The sequence below is a fragment of the Anomaloglossus baeobatrachus genome, chromosome 2 (assembly GCF_048569485.1).
Source record: "Anomaloglossus baeobatrachus isolate aAnoBae1 chromosome 2, aAnoBae1.hap1, whole genome shotgun sequence".
In the NCBI taxonomy this organism is placed as follows: domain Eukaryota; kingdom Metazoa; phylum Chordata; class Amphibia; order Anura; family Aromobatidae; genus Anomaloglossus; species Anomaloglossus baeobatrachus.
This window is the reverse complement of record NC_134354.1, coordinates 690,168,698-690,189,660: the sequence shown is the minus strand read 5'-3', so window position 1 is coordinate 690,189,660 and position 20,963 is coordinate 690,168,698. Positions and strand designations below refer to the sequence as shown.

Below are 20,963 nucleotides of genomic sequence, written 5' to 3'. Positions count from 1 at the left end.
ATACAATGGAAGTGTATGTACCTGCCGGCCGTATAGCCGTACATGCTGTACCAGCTGTATAGAAAAACATGTGGTTCTGCACCTTTGTTTTACACAGAGAATATGCTGATAACTCCTCCGCATAATCCAGGAGGGTATATACAACGTGCGACCAAACAGTGCAATGTATATAGTACAAGCATATCTATAAGTGCACTTCTGCACTAGTGGGGTTAGCACCACAGGTGCTGCTTAACGCCTGTTACAGCGATTGTGTGACTATCAGAATGCCAGGGTCTTCCACACTTGTCTCTGTATCGTACAGAAACTGACACTAATGGCTGCCGGTGTCCTTGTAGAGAAGGAAGCCGTGGGCGTGCCTGAGAAAGTGCGGGAATCCGGATTCACAGTGCACACAGTGAGAGGGGTGGAGTATGCAAAACATACTCCAGCTCTCAGCTCTGCTCTATGCAGCGTCACGCCCCTACCCTGACTGTCAGGGCTGTGGGCGGTAACGAAGGGAGACTAGGCCCAGAAGCCGGGGACTCGAGTTAACAGCGCGGCCGCCGTAAAAGCGCGGCCGCGCTGAAGTCCCCGGCGCACCACAAGTGCCAGCCGCGCCGCAGTTCCAGCGGCCGGCGCGACCGATTCATAGAAGTGGCCAGCGTCCCGCCCCTCTCCTGACTGGCAGGTCTGGGGGCGGGAACGAACGGAAGCAGGCCGCAAAAGCCGGGGACTCTAGTTATCAGCGCGGCCGCCGTAAAAGCGCGGGCCGCGCTGAAGTCCCCGGCGCACCACAAGTGCCAGCCGCGCCGCTGCCAGCGGCCGGCGCGACCGATTCCTGGAAGTGGCCAGCGTCCCGCCCCTCTCCTGACTGGCAGGTCTGGGGGCGGGAACGAACGGAAGCAGGCCGCAAAAGCCGGGGACTCTAGTTATCAGCGCGGCCGCCGTAAAAGCGCAGGCCGCGCTGAAGTCCCCGGCGCACTACAAGTGCCAGCCGCGCCGCAGTCCCAGCGGCCGGCGCGACCAATTCCCATAAGTGAGCCTGCTTCAGCAAAGCTGAATGAGGCCATGGCACAGGCGCCGCAGCGCTGATGTCCCCCGGCGCACTACAACACCCAGCATGCTGCGGTGTGAGCGCCAAATGCACGGGGACACAGAGTACCTTGAGGAAGCAGGGCCATGTCCCTGATGTACTCCGCTCCATCCAGCATCTTCTCCAGGGGCTGTAGATGGAGCACGGTCTCAGTGCCTGGAGACCGGTAAATCCCACTTCACCCAGAGCCCTGTAAAAAGGGATGGGGAAGGAATCAGCATGTGGGCTCCTGCCGCCGTACCCGCAATGGGTACCTCAACCTTACAAACACCTCCGACATACAGTGGGGTGAGAAGGGAGCATGCTGGGGACACTATATGTGTCCTCTTTTCTTCCATCCGACATAGTCAGCAGCTGCTGCTGACTAAAAAGTGGAGCTATGCGTGGATGTGTTGCCTCCTTCGCACAAAGCACAAAACTGGTGAGCCAGTGATCCCACTGGGGGTGTATAGCCAGAAGGGGAGGGGCCTTACACTTTTAAGTGTAATACTTTGTGTGGCCTCCAGAGGCAATAGCTATACACCCAATTGTCTGGGTCTCCCAATGGAGCGACAAAGAAATAAATAAATAATTAAAAAAAAACGACGTGAGGTCCCCCCATATTTTGTAGCCAGCTTGGGTAAAGCAGACGGCTGCAGCCTGCAGACCACCGCTGGCAGCTTCACATTGGCTGATAATCCAAAACAGTGGGCACCCCACGCTGTTATTTTAAATTATATAAATAATTTAAAACAAAAAACGTGCGGTCCCCCCCATATTGGATCACCAGCCAAGGTAAAGCGGACAGCTGGGGTCTGATATTCTCAGACTAGGGAGGTCCACTGTTATTGGACACTCCCCAGCCTAAAAAAAGCAGGCCGCAGCCGCCCCAGAAGTGGCGCATCCATTAGACGTGCCAATCCTGGCGCTTTGCCCCAGCTCATCCCGCACCCTGGTGCGTTGGCAAACGGGGTAATATATGGGGTTGATGCCAGATGTGTAATGTCACCTGGCATCAAGCCCTGGGGTTGGTGAGGTCAGGCGTCTATCAGATACCCGACATCACCAACCCAGTCAGTAATAATTAAAAAATAGACAACAAAAAAAGTTTTATTTGAAAAAACACTCCCCACATAGCCTCTTTAACCAATTTATTGAAAAGAACAATCAATCCACGTCCGGCGTAATCCAATAAGGGGGGGGTCCCACGGCGATCCATACCATAGTCACTGTCCCAGTCAATGAAGAACAGAATGTTCCCCATTGGCTGGGAGAGCAATGCAGTGACCTGAGCTAACATCAATAGGTCAGCTCAGGTCACTGCAGGGGATGACGAGCGCTGCCATCAGGAGCATAGATGAGATCATTACCTTCTGTGATCATCTCCTGTACTGCTGATGTCAGCGCTGTCACTGACTTCTATGCCCGCCGCGTTGTCAGAAGTATCGCGAGAGCCCGTGACGTCACCGCTAGTGACAGTCTCGGGCCGCTCGCGAGACGGGCATAGACAGCAGTGACCGCGGTGACGTCAGGAGGCAGGAGATCGTCACAGCAGGTAATGATCTCACCTCCTGACAGCAGCGATCGTCATCCCCGCGGCTCCCAGCACTGCAGGATGTCAGTGTCTGCCTGCGCTGCCGCGTGACAGGCTGCTGACACTGCGGGCAGACACTGACACCCTGCAGTGCAGGCAGCCGCGAGGCCGGAGCAGGACACACTGTACGGGCACCTGGAGGTCGCACGGAAGTGCTTCTGTGCGGCGTCCAGGGAGTGTGACGTGTGTTTACTCTGCTGCGCCTCCTCTTCCTGGCATAATGACATCGCTTCCTGCAAAACCGCAGGCAGCGATGAGCATTCCCGCAGGTAATTCGCGGCTATTCCGGTGGTATACCGCACATCATTGCTACCTGCGGAATACCCCCGGAATACCGCAGGTACCTGCGGAAATTAATGGACATGCACATTTTCTCAAGAAAGTTTCTCGAGAAAATTTTCTCAAGAAATTTTCTTGAGAAAAATCCGCACAGTGCGCACAGCTATTTTTTTTTCTCATTGAATTTCATGGGAAATGTCTGCACAAAGATTGCAGACATTTCTCAAGAAATTTCCGCGGCAAATCCGCGGGTAAATCCGCAGGTAAAAAGCTCTAGTGCGCACATAGCCTTAAGGCGGATTTATCTTACGATATATCGTCGGGGTCACGCTTTCCGTGACGCACATCCGGCATCGTTAGCGATGTCGTTGCGTGTGACACCTACGTGCGACTCCAAACGCTCGCAAATAGGTTGAAAATCGTTGAACGTTGACACCTCGCTCATTTTCAAAATATTGTTCATCGTTTAGAACACAGCAGACATATTGGTACGTTTGACACCCTGCAAACGACGAGCAACATCCACACGATCGCCTTGGTCAAACAATATATCGCTGGACGATTTGGCGTCGCTTGTGCGATCGTTACGTGTGACCGCTAATAAACTACCTATGAGCGATCTCGGCAAATCGTAACTATGATCTGGGCGTGTCACATCGCTAATGAGATCGTCAGATAAATCGTAGCGTGTAAAGCGGCCTTTAGTCCTCTAAACCACAGCCCCTAGGTCTAAAGATACTAAACCACAACAACTTCTTAAAACTGATTTATTGGAAGAGATGAACAGTTAATCTTCGTACTCAGAAGATATGGCACCAAAGGAGAAGGAGGAAGCTGTTCCAATGCCAAGCTGTGTTACTGGCTCTGCGAGCCATGGGGGTAGGGTCACTGTTATTGGTAGTAGTACTCTGAGCCATGGTAAATCTTGAGACCAGAATCAAGTGTGGTTTTCATGCACAAGACTTCGCTCATGCAAGGTAAAGCACTGCCAAGTGGATTTACAGTGTGAAAACATGGAGGACAGAAGCCATATACTGTGTATTAGGTGGCAAATTTGACTCTGGCTGGCTCCCTGTGAACTACCGCTGGGAACTATCATGAGGGACAATGCTCAAAGAATTTTGGCTGCCTTAGGCTGTGGCCACACGGGGTTATGTGCGAGTCCTCGCATGACACTCGGCTCACACTCGCAGCACAGCAGGAGCCAAGTGTCATGTGACTGTGGTTCAATCGTGCTATCAGACCACAGCTGCGGAGGGGAGGGAGGGATTTATCCGGCTTGTGCGAGAATCGCACTGCACTCGAGTTGCACTAGTGTAACACCACAGTAATGCAATGTTTCTCTCGCCCCCATAGACTTAAATGGGTGCGAGTGACACAAGCTCGCATTGCACTCACAGCATGATGCGACTGTTTTCTTGGTCCGATTAAGGCTGAGAAAATAATCGCTCATGGGTGCTGCCCCATGGCGTAATATTGGTCCGAGTGGAATGCGAATTTTTTTTTATCGCATTCCACTCGCCATGTGTGCTGACCCTTACGGTCAGACAAAGTAACTCATGCTCCTTGCATAGCCCACGTCCTGATATTAATAGTGCAACAGTTCTTTCAGAAATATACCTAATTATGGAGGGTGGTGGCTATAGCCAGGAAATTGTCAGCTCATTTCAAGTGTTCTTGCCTTAGCAAACGCAGAACGATCTGCCAGAGTGCCGACTGATTGCGATGATGCAACCTGCTGGAATTCATTTAAAGACTGTCATGCAGCAACCAAATTGGAGCATGGGTTACTTTCAGATCCGCCTTCAGCAGCCCTTTGAAGAGGCTACCAAATTTGTCAGTAGGGACAAAAGGTGAATTAACTATTTAAGGGGGGTGGCAGAGTATTTTTCCTGGGAAGGGAAAAAAAAAAACAGACAGAGAGCTGATGGAGGAAGAAAAGCAACTGGCTCATGTTTATCACCTGTTGAGGACCATCAAGATGCGTGATTTGGTGGATGTGGAAGGGGGCTTTACACGCTACGATATTTCTAGCAATTGCTAGCGATATCGTATGCAAAAGCACCCGCCCCCGTCGTGCACGCGATATCGTGTGATCGCTGCCGCAGCGAACATTATCGCTACGGCAGCGTCACACGCACTTACCTGGTCGGCGGCGTCGCAGTGACTGCCGAACAATCCCTCCCTCAAGGGGGAGGTGCGTCACTGTGACGTCACTAAGCGGCCGGCCAATCAAAGCGGAGGGGCGGAGATCAGCGGGATGAACATCCCGCCCACCTCCTTCCTTCCTCATTGCGGGCGGGACGCAGGTAAGGTGAGGTTCCTCGCTCCTGCGGTGTCACACACAGCGATGTGTGCTGCCACAGGAACGAGGAACAACATCTTTAAACAACCATTAACATTTTTTGGTTTTAGGACGACCTCTCCATGGTGAAGGATTTTCACCACTTTGGAGGACAATTAAGGTCGCTGGTGTTACATGCTGCAATACAGTTAATGACGCTGGATGTGCGTCACTAACGACATGACCCAGACGATAAAACATTAATGATATCGTAGAGTGTAAAGCCCCCTATAGAGTTGGCAAAGACATAGTATGACAAAAAATGATAACGCTGCGTATGAGAATCAACTGCTGTACAGCCTGGCATGTCATATGCTAATAGCATTTTCAGAAGCAAGAGAATTTGATCTCTGGGCCACCTATTGGATGTAATAATCCTGAAAGTGAATAGAGACTCTTTAATAGGCCTTGCTACATTACGTGGGGGAAGAAAGCAAACCAGAAATTTCATTTGCAACGAAGTGTTTAGGGGTGATGCTGCTCCTCAGTGGCAAGCGGGCGATCTGATTTGGTTAGCTGAGGGGCTTTTGGGAGTCTGTCTACGTTTCTCCTTGCAGAGAGTGCCATACAGACATAAGACTTTTAGGCCATACAATGCTCATCTGGGAATTTAAATATGTAAATAGCCTCTTCAGTATGACTTTTGTATCATCAATCATAGGGATGACTATTGGATAGCCTCACTTTTAGACCCTCACTATAAAATCATATTGGTGGAATATTTTTCAGGTTTCGGAAAGGATGTGCAAACTGGCTTATTACCAGGATAAGCTGCATTAGCTGCTCTGCAAAGCTTTTGCTGAGCGGAAGCCTGATGACCACACAATAGACAAGTAGACCCTTTGCGAAACCCACAGATTCAAGACTCCGCCACTTGTGCAAGCGTTATACCTACATTAAATTCTCAAGGCAGCTGCAGTTCCTTTCATATGATGGACCAGATGGTTTTCCTGCGATTGCAACAACAGACGCACCAGCTGAATAGCCAGGTTCAGTCATACCTAGGTTGTGTTCTTTCCCATGCAGATACCCAGAGCCCTGATCACATGGGTGGCTCAGTGGTTAGCACTGCAGTCTTGCAGCGCTGGGGTCCTAGGTTCGTATCCCACCAAGAATAACATTTGCAATGAGTTTGTATGTTCTCGTGTTTGCGTGGGTTTCCGCCGGGTACTCCAGTTTCCTCCCACACGCCAAAGACATACAGATAGGGAATGTAGATTGTGAACCCCAGTGGGGACAGTGTTGCTGATATATGTAAAGCGTTGCGTAATATGTTAGCGCTATATAAAAATAAAGCTTTATTTTCTGGGTTAACAGATTGGACCAGTGGCAAAAACAGAAATGTATAAAGTTTTGCAATTTATTAAACAAGAAAAACTGAAATATCACATGGTCATAAGTATTCAGACCCTTTGCTCAGACACTCATATTTAAGTCACATGCTGTCCATTTCCTTGTGATCCTCCTTAAGATGGTTCTACTCCTTCATTGGAGTCCAGCCGCCTTTAAATAAACTGATAGGACTTGATTTGGAAAAGCACACACCTGTCTATATAAGACCTCACAGCTCACAGTGCATGTCAGACCAAATGAGAATCATGAGGTCAAAAGGAACTGCCCAAGGAGCTCAGAGACAGAATTGTGGCAAAGCATATATCTGGCCAAGGTTACAAAAGAAATTCTGCAGTACTCAAGGTTCCTAAGAGCACAGTGGCCTCCATAATCCTTAAATGGAAGAAGTTTGGGACCACCAGAACTCTTCCTAGACCTGTCCGTCCAGCCAAACTGAGCAATAGTGGGAGAAGAGCCTTGGTGAGAGAGGTAAAGATGAACTCCAAGATCACTGTGGCTGAGCTTCAGAGATGCAGTAGGGAGATGGGAGAAAGTTCCAAGAAGTCAACTATCACTGCAGCGCTCCACAAGTCGGGCCTTTATGGCATAGAGGCCCAACAGAAGCCTCTTCTCAGTGCAAGATATATGAATGAGTTATAGAGTTTGCAAAAAAAAAAAACACAACACACACATGAAGGACTCCCAGACTATGTGAAATAAGATTCTCTGGTCTGATGAAACGAAGATAGAACTTTTTGCTGATAATTCTAAGCGGTATGTGTGGAGAAAACCTGGCACTGTTCATCACCTGCCCAATACAATCCCAACAGTGAAACGTGGTGGTAGCAAGTACAAGGAAAGATGAATTCCGGCCAAGTACAGAGATATCCTGCTGAAAGAAAACCTCTTCCAGAGTGCTCTGGACCTCAGACGTGGCCGATGGTTCAACTTCTAACAAGAGAATGACCCTAAGCACACAGCTAAAATAACAAAGGAGTGGCTTCTGAACAACTCTGTGACCATTCTTGACTGGCCCAGCCAGAGCCCTGACCTAAATCCAATTGAGCATCTCTGGAGAGACCTGAAAATGACTGTCCACCAACGTTTAGCATCCAACCTGACGGAACTGGAGAGGATCTGCAAGGAAGAATGGCAGAGGATCCCCAAATCCAGGTGTGAAAAATTTGTAGCATCATTCCCAAGAAGACTCATGGCTGTACTATCTCAAAAGGGGGCTTCTACTCCATACTGAGCAAAAGGGTCTGAACACTTATGACCATGTGATATTTCAGTTTTCTTGTTTAATAAATTTGCAAAAATTTCTACATTTCTGTTTTTTTTCTGTCAAGATGGGGGGCAGGGTGTACATTAATGAGAAAAAAATGAACTTTTTTTTTTTTAATTTACCAAATAGCTGCAATGAAACAAAGAGTGAAAAATTTAAAGGGCTCTGAATACTTTCCATACCCACTGTACATCATTCTCTCACCTGGAGTATCTTTGTGTGATTTTGAGCACATTTTGCAATATGCAAAAAGCAAAAACAAAATACGCACATGATGACTCCATACCCACGAGTAATGACAGATAAGTCTCTTCGATTGTCAAAAAAATATACAAAAGGAAATCAGAAACAAAGACATGAATCATCCTGTTTTGTTGGATGCCTTTATATCCTTCAAATACAAAATAAAACAAAAAAATAAGAATAAATTAACCCCTTGATAGTGAAAACAGTAGATTATTCACACACAGTCTCTGAGGCGATGCTCGGCTGGTGTCGGTAGTGGAGGGGTTTACTGCATTGGCAGATGTGGTCAGAGATACTAGTTGGCAGTCTTCAGTGCAGGAAGATATTGCAGCATCTGCCGTGAAGAGAATCTGTAGGGGGCGCTCTATGTAGACTCTGTTAGGCCTTGGATGTCCCAGCTTGAGCCGCTGTCAACTGCTGGATCTTTATACTCATCATTTCCATTACCGCTGCAGAGAAATAGAAATGGGATTAAAAGTTACACTACATAAAGAATTACATGGAGCGAGAAGGATATGTGGTTTGTCTTCTAAAATGTTTGGAAGAAACTCCCTGCCAAATTCCTTTAAAAACTATGTGCAAGTGTACCTTGTTCATCATTTTGTATTTTGGTAATTCATGAAAATAAACTATTATCATTTCTATTTTTTGAAAGCAACCTTACTTTGCAACATTTTTTTTTTTACACCTGCTTAAAATGTTTGCATTTTTCAGATCTCACAACATCATTTTCTTTATCGCTCCTAATTGGGAGACCCAGACGATTGGGTGTATAGCTACTGCCTCCGGAGGCCACACAAAGCACTACACTTAAAAGTGTAAGGCCCCTCCCCTTCTGCCTATACACCCCCCGTGGGATCACGGGCTCCTCAGTTTTCATGCTTTGTGCGAAGGAGGTCAGACATCCACGCATAGCTCCACTGTTTAGTCAGCAGCAGCTGCTGACTTTGTCGGATGGAAGAAAAGAGGGCCCACATAGGGCCCCCAGCATGCTCCCTTCTCACCCCACTTTTGTCGGCGGTGTTTGTTAAGGTTGAGGTACCCATTGCGGGTACGGAGGCTGGAGCCCACATGCTGCATCCTTCCCCATCCCCCTTAGGGCTCTGGGTGAAGTGGGATTTTACCGGTCTCCAGGCACTGAGACCGTGCTCCATCCACAGCCCCTGAAAGGAACTGCTGCATATGGAGCTGAGTATCGTCAGGGACAGGACCCTGCTTCATCAAGGTACTCTGTGTCCCCACACAGACGCAGACACACTGCAGCATTGCTGGGTGTGTTAGTGCGCCGGGGACAACAGCGCGCACGCTTGTGCCACTGCTCACTACAGCTCTGCTGAAGGAGTATATGTATTTGGAACTGCCGCGCCGGCCGCTGCTGTCAGTTTGCTGCGGCGCGGCTGGGACTTGTGGTGCGCCGGGGACTTCCGCGCTGGCCGTGCATGTATGACGGCCGCGCTTATTACTCGAGTCCCCGGCTTTTGCGGCCTAGTTTCGTTTCGTTCCCGCCCCCAGGCCTGCCAGTCAGGGGAAGGGCGGGACGCTGTGCAGAATGTCAGCACAGAGGGCTGGAGTCTACTTTACATACTCCAGCCCTCACACTGGGCACAGTGGGACACCAGTTTCCCGCACTTTGTCTGCGGCACGCCCACGGTCCGCCCCTCTTCACAGAACGCCGGTAGCCATTCCTGTGTGCAGTCTGAGCTGGAGAGGGGAGACAAGTTTTGGGAGACCCAGACACGGGATTCTGGCGACCACACACCCGCGTTTGAGCGGGCGGTAAGCGGCGCCTCTGGTGCTGAACCCACTAGTGCCGAAGTGTACATTTGTATTTTTATGCTTGTACGCTATACATTGCACTGTACGGTCGCTGGTGCTTCCTGGCTATATACCCTCCTAGATTGCTCAGAGGAGACAACAGCATGTCATCCGCAAAAAGCAAGGGTGCCAAGGCACAGGCTTTCTATGCTGCTTGTACCGCATGTGAGGCTTCTTTACCGGCAGGTTCCACTGACCCCCACTGTGTGCAGTGCTCGGCCCCTGTGGCAACTGCTCGGCCGGGGCCTCTGCTAGAGGTGACCCAGGGAGAACCACCTGTTAATACTGTCCAGGTGACGGGGACAGAGTTTGCAGCTTTCGCTGATAGATTGTCTGTGACTATGACTAGAATTCTAGAAACGTTGCAGTCTAGACCAGTAACTCAGACCATGGGCACTGTTCAATCATTGCTCCCTGGTCCCCCTCTGTTGGAACAGCCCCAGGCTCCGGGGGGTGTCCCATGCATCCCAGTGAGACGGTTCGGACACGGACGACAGTCCCAGACAGCCTAAGCGAGCTCGCTATGAGCGGCCCTCGACTTCATCACACTGGTCAGGGTCCCAGCAGGAAGGCTCTCTGTGTGATGAGGCGGAGGTAGCTGATCAGGATTCTGATCCTGAGACCGCTCTCAACTTGGATACACCTGATGGGGACGCCATAGTGAATGATCTTATAGCGTCCATCAATAGAATGCTGGATATTTCTCCCCCAGCTCCTCCGGTGGAGGAATCCGCTTCACAGCAGGAGAAATTCCATTTCAGATATCCCAAGCGTAAATTGAGTTCTTTTCTGGACCACTCTGACTTTAGAGAGTCAGTCCAGAAACATCACGCTTATCCAGATAAACGTTTCTCCAAACGGCTTAAGGACACACGTTATCCCTTTCCTCCTGACGTGGTCAAAGGCTGGACCCAGTGTCCCAAGGTGGATCCCCCTATCTCCAGGCTTGCGGCTAGATCCATTGTTGCAGTGGAGGATGGGGCTGCACTTAAAGATGCCACTGACAGACAGATGGAGCTCTGGTTGAAATCCATCTATGAAGCTATCGGCGCGTCGTTTGCTCCAGCATTCGCTGCCGTATGGGCACTCCAAGCTATTTCAGCTGGTCTTACACAGGTTGACACTGTCACACGGGCATCTGTGCCGCAGGTGGCATCCTTAACCTCTCAAATGTCTGCATTTGCGTCTTACGCGATTAATGCGGTTCTGGACTCTACGAGCCGTACGGCAGTGGCGTCCGCCAACTCTGTGGTTTTACGCAGAGCCTTGTGGTTAAGGGAATGGAAGGCAGATTCTGCTTCCAAAAAGTGCTTAACCAGTTTGCCATTCTCTGGTGACCGACTGTTTGGTGAGCGGTTGGATGAGATCATTAAACAGTCCAAGGGTAAGGATTCATCCTTACCTCAGCCCAGACAAACCAAACCCCAGCAGAGGAGGGGACAGTCGGGGTTTCGGTCCTTTCGAGGCTCGGGCAGGTCCCGATTCTCCTCGTCCAAAAGGACTCAAAAGGATCAGAGGAACTCAGATTCTTGGCGGGCTCAGTCACGCCCAAAAAAGAAGCCGGAAGACCCGCTACCAAGGCGGCTTCCTCATGACTTTCGGCCTCCTCTCTCCGCATCCTCGGTCGGTGGCAGGCTCTCCCGCTTTGGCGACATTTGGCTGCCACAGGTCCAAGACCGTTGGGTGAGAGACATTCTGTCCCACGGGTACAGGATAGAGTTCAGTTCTCGTCCTCCAACTCGATTCTTCAGAACGTCTCCGCCTCCCGACCGAGCCGATGCTCTTCTGCAGGCGGTGTGCACTCTAAAGGCAGAAGGTGTGGTGATCCCTGTTCCTCTTCAGGAGCAAGGTCACGGTTTTTACTCCAATTTGTTTGTGGTGCCAAAAAAGGACGGATCCTTCCGTCCCGTTCTGGACCTAAAACTTCTCAACAAGTACGTAAAAACCAGACGGTTCCGGATGGAATCCCTCCGATCCGTCATCGCCTCAATGTCTCAAGGAGATTTCCTAGCATCAATAGACATCAAGGATGCTTATCTCCACGTGCCGATTGCCCCAGAGCATCAGCGCTTTCTACGGTTCGTTATAGGAGACGAACACCTTCAGTTCGTAGCTCTGCCTTTCGGTCTGGCGACAGCCCCACGGGCCTTCACCAAGGTCATGGCAGCAGTAGTAGCAGTCCTGCACTCTCAGGGTCACTCTGTGATCCCTTACTTAGACGATCTGCTTGTCAAGGCTCCCTCTCAAGAGGCATGCCAACACAGCCTGGACGTTGCACTGGAGACTCTCCAGAGTTTCGGGTGGGTCATCAACTTTTCCAAGTCAAATCTGACCCCGACCCAATCGCTAACATATCTTGGCATGGAGTTTCATACTCTCTCAGCGATAGTGAAGCTTCCGCTGGACAAACAGCGTTCACTACAGACAGGGGTGCGATCCCTCCTTCAAGACCAGTCGCACCCCTTGAGACGCCTCATGCACTTCCTAGGGAAGATGGTAGCAGCAATGGAGGCAGTCCCTTTCGCGCAGTTTCATCTGCGTCCACTACAGTGGGACATTCTACGCCAATGGGACGGGAAGTTGACGTCCCTCGACAGGAACGTCTCCCTTTCTCAGGCGGCAAAGGAATCTCTTCAGTGGTGGCTTCTTCCCACCTCATTGTCAAAGGGAAAGTCCTTCCTACCCCCATCCTGGGCGGTGGTCACGACGGACGCGAGTCTGTCAGGGTGGGGAGCGGTTTTTCTCCACCACAGGGCTCAGGGTACGTGGACTCAGCAAGAGTCCACCCTTCAGATCAATGTTCTGGAAATCAGAGCAGTGTATCTTGCCCTACAAGCCTTCCAGCAGTGGCTGGAAGGGAAGCAGATCCGAATTCAGTCGGACAACTCCACAGCGGTGGCATACATCAACCACCAAGGAGGAACACGCAGTCGGCAAGCCTTCCAGGAAGTCCGGCGAATTCTGACGTGGGTGGAAGACACGGCATCCACCATATCAGCAGTTCACATCCCAGGCGTGGACAACTGGGAAGCAGATTTTCTCAGTCGCCAGGGTATGGACGCAGGGGAATGGTCTCTTCACCCGGACGTGTTTCAAGAGATCTGTCGCCGCTGGGGGATGCCGGACGTCGATCTAATGGCGTCCCGACACAACAACAAGGTCCCAGTCTTCATGGCGCGGTCTCACGATCACCGAGCTCTGGCGGCAGATGCCTTAGTTCAAAATTGGTCGCAGTTCCGGCTCCCTTATGTGTTCCCACCTCTGGCACTGTTGCCCAGAGTGCTGCGCAAGATCAGGTCCGACTGCCGCCGCGCCATCCTCGTCGCTCCAGACTGGCCGAGGAGGTCGTGGTACCCGGACCTGTGGCATCTCACGGTAGGCCAACCGTGGGCGCTACCAGACCGACCAGACTTGCTGTCTCAAGGGCCGTTTTTCCATCGGAATTCTGCTGCCCTGAACCTGACTGTGTGGCCATTGAGTCCTGGATCCTAGCGTATTCAGGATTATCTCAAGACGTCATTGCCACCATGAGACAAGCTAGAAAACCAACCTCCGCCAAGATCTACCACAGGACGTGGAAGATATTCTTATCTTGGTGTTCTGCTCAGGGAGTTTCTCCCTGGCCATTTGCATTGCCTACTTTTCTTTCCTTTCTACAATCCGGTTTGGAAAAAGGTTTGTCGCTCAGCTCCCTTAAAGGACAAGTCTCAGCGCTATCTGTATTTTTTCAGAAGCGACTAGCACGGCTTTCTCAGGTACGCACGTTCCTACAAGGGGTTTGTCATATCATCCCTCCTTACAAGTGGCAGTTAGAGCCCTGGGATCTGAACAGGGTTCTAGTTGCTCTCCAGAAGCCGCCTTTCGAGCCTATGAGGGATGTTTCCCTTTCTCGACTTTCACAGAAAGTGACTTTTCTAGTAGCGGTCACCTCGCTTCGGAGAGTGTCCGAGCTAGCAGCACTCTCATGCAAATCTCCCTTCCTGGTGATTCACCAGGACAAGGTGGTTCTGCGCCCGATTCCGGAGTTTCTCCCTAAGGTGGTATCCCCCTTTCATCTCAATCAGGATATCTCCTTACCCTCTTTGTGTCCTCATCCAGTTCATCAATGTGAGAAGGATTTGCATTTGTTGGATCTGGTGAGAGCACTCAGAATCTACATTTCCCGCACGGCGCCCCTGCGCCGCTCGGATGCACTCTTTGTCCTTGTCGCTGGTCAGCGTAAAGGGTTGCAAGCTTCCAAATCCACCTTGGCTCGGTGGATCAAGGAACCAATTCTTGATGCCTACCGTTCTGCTGGGCTTCCGGTTCCCTCAGGGCTGAAAGCCCATTCTACCAGAGCCGTGGGTGCGTCCTGGGCATTACGGCACCAGGCTACGGCTCAGCAGGTGTGCCAGGCGGCTACCTGGTCGAGTCTGCACACTTTCACCAAGCATTATCAGGTGCATACCTACGCTTCGGCGGACGCCAGCCTAGGTAGACAAGTCCTTCAGGCGGCGGTTGCCCACCTGTAGGAAAGGACTGTTTTTACGGTCCTGTCACGAGGTGTTATTTTACCCACCCAGGGACTGCTTTTGGACGTCCCAATCGTCTGGGTCTCCCAATTAGGAGCGATAAAGAAGAAGGGAATTTTGTTACTTACCGTAAATTCCTTTTCTTCTAGCTCCAATTGGGAGACCCAGCACCCGCCCTGTTGTCTTAGGGATTTTTGTTTTTCCGGGTACACATGTTGTTCATGTTAAATGGTTCAGTTCTCCGATGTTCTTCGGATTGAATTTGTTTTTAAACCAGTTATTGGCTTTCCTCCTTCTTGCTTTTGCACTAAAACTGAGGAGCCCGTGATCCCACGGGGGGTGTATAGGCAGAAGGGGAGGGGCCTTACACTTTTAAGTGTAGTGCTTTGTGTGGCCTCCGGAGGCAGTAGCTATACACCCAATCGTCTGGGTCTCCCAATTGGAGCTAGAAGAAAAGGAATTTACGGTAAGTAACAAAATTCCCTTCTTTTTCACTGTTCTCGCACACTGGACAGTGGAAGAACATGGCGATGGTGTGGCTATGGATCCTTTTTATGTGTTTCTAAGCTCACCTTAGTGGACAGAAGCATTATATACAGTGGGTACGGAAAATATTCAGACCCCTTTACATTTTTCACTCTGTTTCATTGCAGCTATTTGGTAAATTCAAAACATTTCTTTTTTTTCTCATTAATGTACACTCTGCACCCCATCTTGACAGAAAAAAAACAGAAATATAAAAATTTTTGCAAATGTATTAAACAAGAAAACCTGAAATATAACATGGTCATAAGCAGTGTCGGACTGGCTACCAGAGGAACCTCCAGCAATACCAGTCCTGGCTGCGGTCACTTGGATTAAACTCCGGAGATCTCACCTGAGCTCCGGAGTGCAGCCTGGACTGAACTCTGGGTTTGCAGGACTGAACTTCAAGCGCTGACTGACTCTGCTTAAAATATTTAGGAGGCCGTATGGCACAATGGTAAATTATATAATATAAAGTAGGACCCCCCCTATTGAGATTTGCTGTGACGTGGCAGGGGTAGCTCAAATTATTTGTTTGCTAAAAATCTCATTTTGCATTATAGTACAGTAGAAATGAATTTGCGAATTTTACACTTTTTATTTGTTGCATGCCACTCATAGGCAGTGTTGGCTCCCACCTCTCTATAATCACTTAGAACTTTTTTGTGATAATTCTATCTTCATTTCATCAGACCAGAGAATCCTATTTCTCATAGTCTGGGAGTCCTTCATGTATTTTCTTGCAAACTCTATGCGGGCTTTCATATGTCTTCCACTGAGGAGAGACTTCCATGGGGCCACTCTGCCATAAAGGCCCGACTAGTGGAGGGCTGCAGTAATAGTTGACTTTGTGGAACTTTCTCCCATCTCCCTACTGCATCTCTGGAGCTCAGCCACAGTGATCTTGGGGTTCTTCTTTACCTCTCTCACCAAGGCTCTTCTCCCATGACTGCTCAATTTGGCTGGACAACGAGGTCTAGGAAGAGTTCTGGTGGTCCCAAACTTCTTGCATTTAAGAATTATTTAGGCCACTGTGCTCTTAGGAACCTTGAGTACTGCAGAAATTCTTTTGTAACCTTGGCCAGATCTGTGCCTTGCCACAATTCTGTGTCTGAGCTCCTTGGGCAGTTCCTTTGACCTCATGATTCTCATTTGGTCTGACATGTACTGTGAGCTGTGAGGTCTTATATAGACAGGTGTGCGCCTTTCCAAATCAAGTCCTATCAGTTTAATTAAACACAGCTGGACTCCAATGAAGGAGTAGAACCATCTCAAGGAGGCTCACAAGGAAATGGACAGCATGTGACTTAAATTTGAGTGTCTGAGCAAAGGGTCTGAATACTTATGACCATGTGATATTTCAGTGTTTTATGTTTAATAAATTTGCAAAAATTTCTACATTTCTGGTTCTTTTCTTTCAAGATGTGGTGCAGAGTGTATATTAATAAGGAAAAAAAAATGAACTTTTTTGAATTTATCGAATGGCTGCAATGAAACAAAGACAAATTGAAAAAGGTCTGAATACTTTCCGTACCCACTGTAGATACTTTACGTAGCCATCATTTCCACATTCCTGGTCTACGATATATTTATGCACTTCATTAACCCGGTGCAATATAAAACATGGCATCACCTTGTTTCATAGCATGTTTTTCCTGTAGAGCAGGCTTAATCTTGTCAATTTGCTTCGTGAGGAAATCAATCTTTCTCTTGAAGAAATCTTTGGCATCATTCGCAGTCTGGATAAAGATGCAGAGTATAAGAAGATGTGACAAAGACATCACAGAAATCAGAATAATGGGAACAAGAGAGAAAGGGGCACAACACGTGTTGGTATACTCTATAGGACATGGAAATAAAGATCTCAAACATAGATTTAGTTACTGCATCTCTACACAGCGTCATCACTTACCTTCTCCGCATAGTATCCAGTACCCACATCTATGAGCACATTGGACACATCGCTAAGTGTACCGGGAACATACATCTGCAGGAACGTGTGGTTAAGAAATATACCCAAACTGATAGGCCTTTAAAAAATTTTTTTTTTGCTACAGTTCCAGAGCTGAAATCATAGTGATGCGCTGAGCATTTGAATTACTATAAACCATGCAAGACATGATGGGCTCTCCCATAGACTTACTCTGGTATTGCACCTCATTTATTTTGCAGTTGTTTTTTTTGGCAAGATGTACTTTTTATTTTTTTTTATTGCTATTTGTGGCACATATAAATTAACATTTAGAGGGATTCTCCGGGAATAGAATGTTAAAAAAAAAAAAAAAGTTTTTTATTAGAAAATCACTTTTTTGTCTGAAGGAGCTAATCATTATAGTACATTGAAATAACCACCCTCTTGTTAGAACCCTAGGATGTTAGAGAGGTGTCCCAAGAGCACTCACTTCTGCATTGTAGGTGAGCAGAGCAGGTGATGCAATATCCACGACACACCCAAGATCACCAGGTATTGTGCCCACGTCTTATTCTAATGAATTAGCACTTATGGATGTGATGTAGAGTTGTTCATCTAGATACAGAACTGAGGAGTCTCAGGCTACACCTTTAATAGGATAGGTGCAGTAAGTAGCTCTGTCCACCTCGATTCATGTTAATGAACATGTGCTGCACCTGTGGGTGCTGAGGAAAGAAGAGGCTGCTCACACTGCTATCCACCCTGTCTCATATATATAATACTGGAGATACCATCAGTACTGAGGTAAGAAGGGGCTGCTCACACTGCTGTCCACCCTGTCTTTCTGAATGTGGAGTGGGGCAGTGATTTGGAGATAACCTATACCATAAGCTGTTAATCTTCAGGATACAGTGTTGGGGCTCCTAATGCACATACACACAGGAACCTGTCTTATGCTAGCACAGGTTTATCTTAGATTAACAAAAAAATCAGCTATTTTCATATACTATAGTAATTTCCCCTCTATACCAACCAATTGTGATTTGATAATTAACCCCTAAACACTCCATTACTGATAAGTAAACCAAGTTAGTGTGTGAGCAGGCTCAGTACCTGAGCTCACTCCAGATACGGCAGATGCCAGCTACGTTAATTAGCCAGCATCTGCCTCTAAAAGCAGCCGTGGATGCGAACACAGATTGCAGCTGTTAACCCCTTACATGCCATAGTCAACCACTGATTACAGCATTTAAGCAGTGTGGTACTGATGAGTTGCCATGGCAGTTAGGGTCTACTGGAGGTCTGTGTTGATGCCATGTTGGTTCTCCTGTGAGGTTCAACCACAGGCAGATTTTCAGTAGAATAAACAAAAGAAGTATTGTTAGCTCACCATTCTGGGCAATACAATTCCTCCTGTGAACAGAAGCCTTAACGCAGGGAGAAAAACTAAGAAACAGAAGGGGATGACGATCGCCACTTACAGTAGTGTGCTAAATTATCTCACACAGATCATGTAAAGCCAACTCTCATTATTAACCAGTGAAAAGGATACAGAATTCGTCAGAGGGACAAGCACTTGTTTCCCTGTCCAAAATAAATGTATAATGTTATATAGTGTAAACAACCAGGACCGATAGACTGTGCTGTGCACCGCACCCACCTTCATTACTCTTCTGCAGCACGATCAGAGATTCCTTGGCCTCTACATACTTGGTCTGCACCACTTTCAGCTGAGCAATGGAGGAGGACAGGAACTCCACTTCCTACAGGGTGAAAACAGGGTCAGGTCAATAAAGTGAAATACAGCATTAAAAGGGATTTTTTTTATTACCATTGGAAAACTTTCCTGATAAAAGAAGCGACAGGACCACCGGAATCTACTCCCAGCTCCAGCAATGCTTCTCCTATGGATCCGCCGGACCGGAAGCACTGAAATCTCTAACTCTGCGGCCAATCAGTGGCCAGGTGATCGATCAATGGTCATGATATCTTAAGGTATAGTCCAAAAGAGGTCTTAGCAGCATTGGAGTAGGGAGAAGATCCTGGTGGTAAGGCCGGGAGTCACAATGGCGTATAGCATTCAATGCGAGAAAATCAGATGCAATATGCTAAAGACACTCAGCTCAAACTCTGCTGCTGAGGAGTGTCACCTACTGTGCTCCAATGTGAAAATCAGAGGACTGGTGCAGAGAAGGGGATATTATTCTATGTTCTCCATGGTCTGTCTTTGCATATATCAGACTGCACTCACAACAGCAGTGCAGTGCAATGTTTCACTTCTGAAGCCAGGAAGCATACATCTGGCATCAGAGGTGCACTGACATATAGGCAAGGACACCAAGTGCATGTGTGATATTTCCAGAGAGCTGGCGATAATGATGACGCATGCAAATCATGTTATTATGCCTACAGCAGCACGATAATGTGGCGCCCCTGAGGCATCAGGCGCCACAGGGTACAGCACCTGATTTTAGGTGCTGTGCTTATCCCGGATTCCTGGGTGACCGGTGTCGGTAAACACAAAACACACATTTCTTGCCTTTTTTTCCTTTCCCTGGTGACAGGCTAGAGATGGATCTGATGGATAGCTGCCCATTGGTCGGGACCTGTCCAATCCTGCTAGTGAGAAACCCGGGATGGGGAGGGGCTTGACAAGACAGTTGACTTGACAGGGACATTTGAAAGTCAGTCAGGAGTGGACGTGAGTCAGGGAGGGTGTGTAAAGACCTGAAGTGACGACGGTGGGACATAGCAGTTACAGTCACCGGTGGGACACAGTGTCAGTGCCCCGGGACTGGTGAAGTCAGGGTGTAGAGCCCTAGATTAGGGGACGCTTCAGGCTTGCCTAAAAAATCTACCAAGGGAAGAAGATTTCACGTTTCTTCACCTACCACAGTGTCCGGGGCACAGGAGCATAGAGAGCCTGAGAATTGAGACTTAGGTTCAGCCCACTACAGGTTCGCACTGCCTGTGAACAGACCGGGACTTGTACATACAAGAAAGGGGACCCCAAGTAGCTTCAAGCCACGGGGATCCGCCAACAACAAAGCACATAGAGGAAGGGACCATCAGTCACAATACTGGCACCAGGATCTGAAGAGTTCAGGATCGCCTGGAGCCCATCTTGGTGGAGACCGGCACCCTGCAGGCAGTAATAACGAACAGTAAGTAAACATCTTGAACTTCAGCCCCGGTGTCGTCCGCTTCTTTACTGTCGCCTTGTACCTCAGTGCTGCCATCACTACAACCACCGTCATCCTCACTGGCGCCTAGCTCCACCTGTGGGGAGCAGAAACACCTCAGCTGCCGCAACACCAGCCCCAGGAGTCCCGTCCAGCAGCCATGGCTCAAAAGCCGCAATCCACAGGTGGCGTCATGAACTTTACTTAATATTAACTGTAACTCCCATCATCATCTCCCCTTCCTTTATTAAAAGACACTACCAGGGTCACGGAGCCGAGCACAGCCAACGCTGACATCACCGGACTAGTGCGGCCCGATTCAGAGTGGCCCCGGCCCTCGGGCGGGCGTGTCAATTTTATCTGGAGTGGGATGACTAGTCTGGGGAAACCAACAACACGTTTGCAGATCTGCATTCATTTATTAGGCCATTTACTCTAGCAGAAGGCACTTCAGATGAGCACTGAACGATTTGTAATAGATCCACCTGTGCACATGGGCTGCCATTGTTCTCGGCAGCACGGATCTCAAGCCGTAACTCCATTTCACATGACAAATTAAATTTTGGTTGTTTTTTTGGGAGATCGGCAGCTTTTCTATACTGCATGAATATCAGGATACAGCCCAAAAAAAAAAAAAAAAAAGGCTAAATTATTTGGCACCACATACACATTTATTATTCCTGGAGATGTTGTGGCCAAATGACGGTAAATGCACTTTTATTACCACTAATTAAAGTCTGTTTAGGCCTTAAAGAAATTCTCCGGGGGGGGGGGGAAGCGCGTCACAGCAGACTGGTCAGAACTTTACACAATGAAAAGTGAAGCAATTTTTCACTGACTTAAGCTAGGGTCCCACATAGCGACGCAGGAGCGATCACGACGGG

General features: G+C 48.7%; 1 protein-coding gene across 1 annotated transcript in view; it reads right to left on the bottom strand.

Moving 5' to 3' along the window:
* Positions 1–8,257: 8,257 nt before the first annotated feature.
* PFDN5 (prefoldin subunit 5) overlaps positions 8,258–20,963 on the bottom strand; it is a 19,177-nt gene continuing 6,471 nt past the window's right edge. Inside the window, exons 2-6 of the mRNA XM_075334533.1 lie at positions 18,558–18,660; positions 18,450–18,481; positions 16,898–16,972; positions 16,619–16,724; positions 8,258–8,583 (exon numbers count right to left, since the gene is read on the bottom strand). Coding sequence (XP_075190648.1) covers positions 8,513–8,583; positions 16,619–16,724; positions 16,898–16,972; positions 18,450–18,481; positions 18,558–18,660 — 387 coding nt within the window. The 3' untranslated portion in view covers positions 8,258–8,512. The remainder of the gene's footprint in view (positions 8,584–16,618; positions 16,725–16,897; positions 16,973–18,449; positions 18,482–18,557; positions 18,661–20,963) is intronic.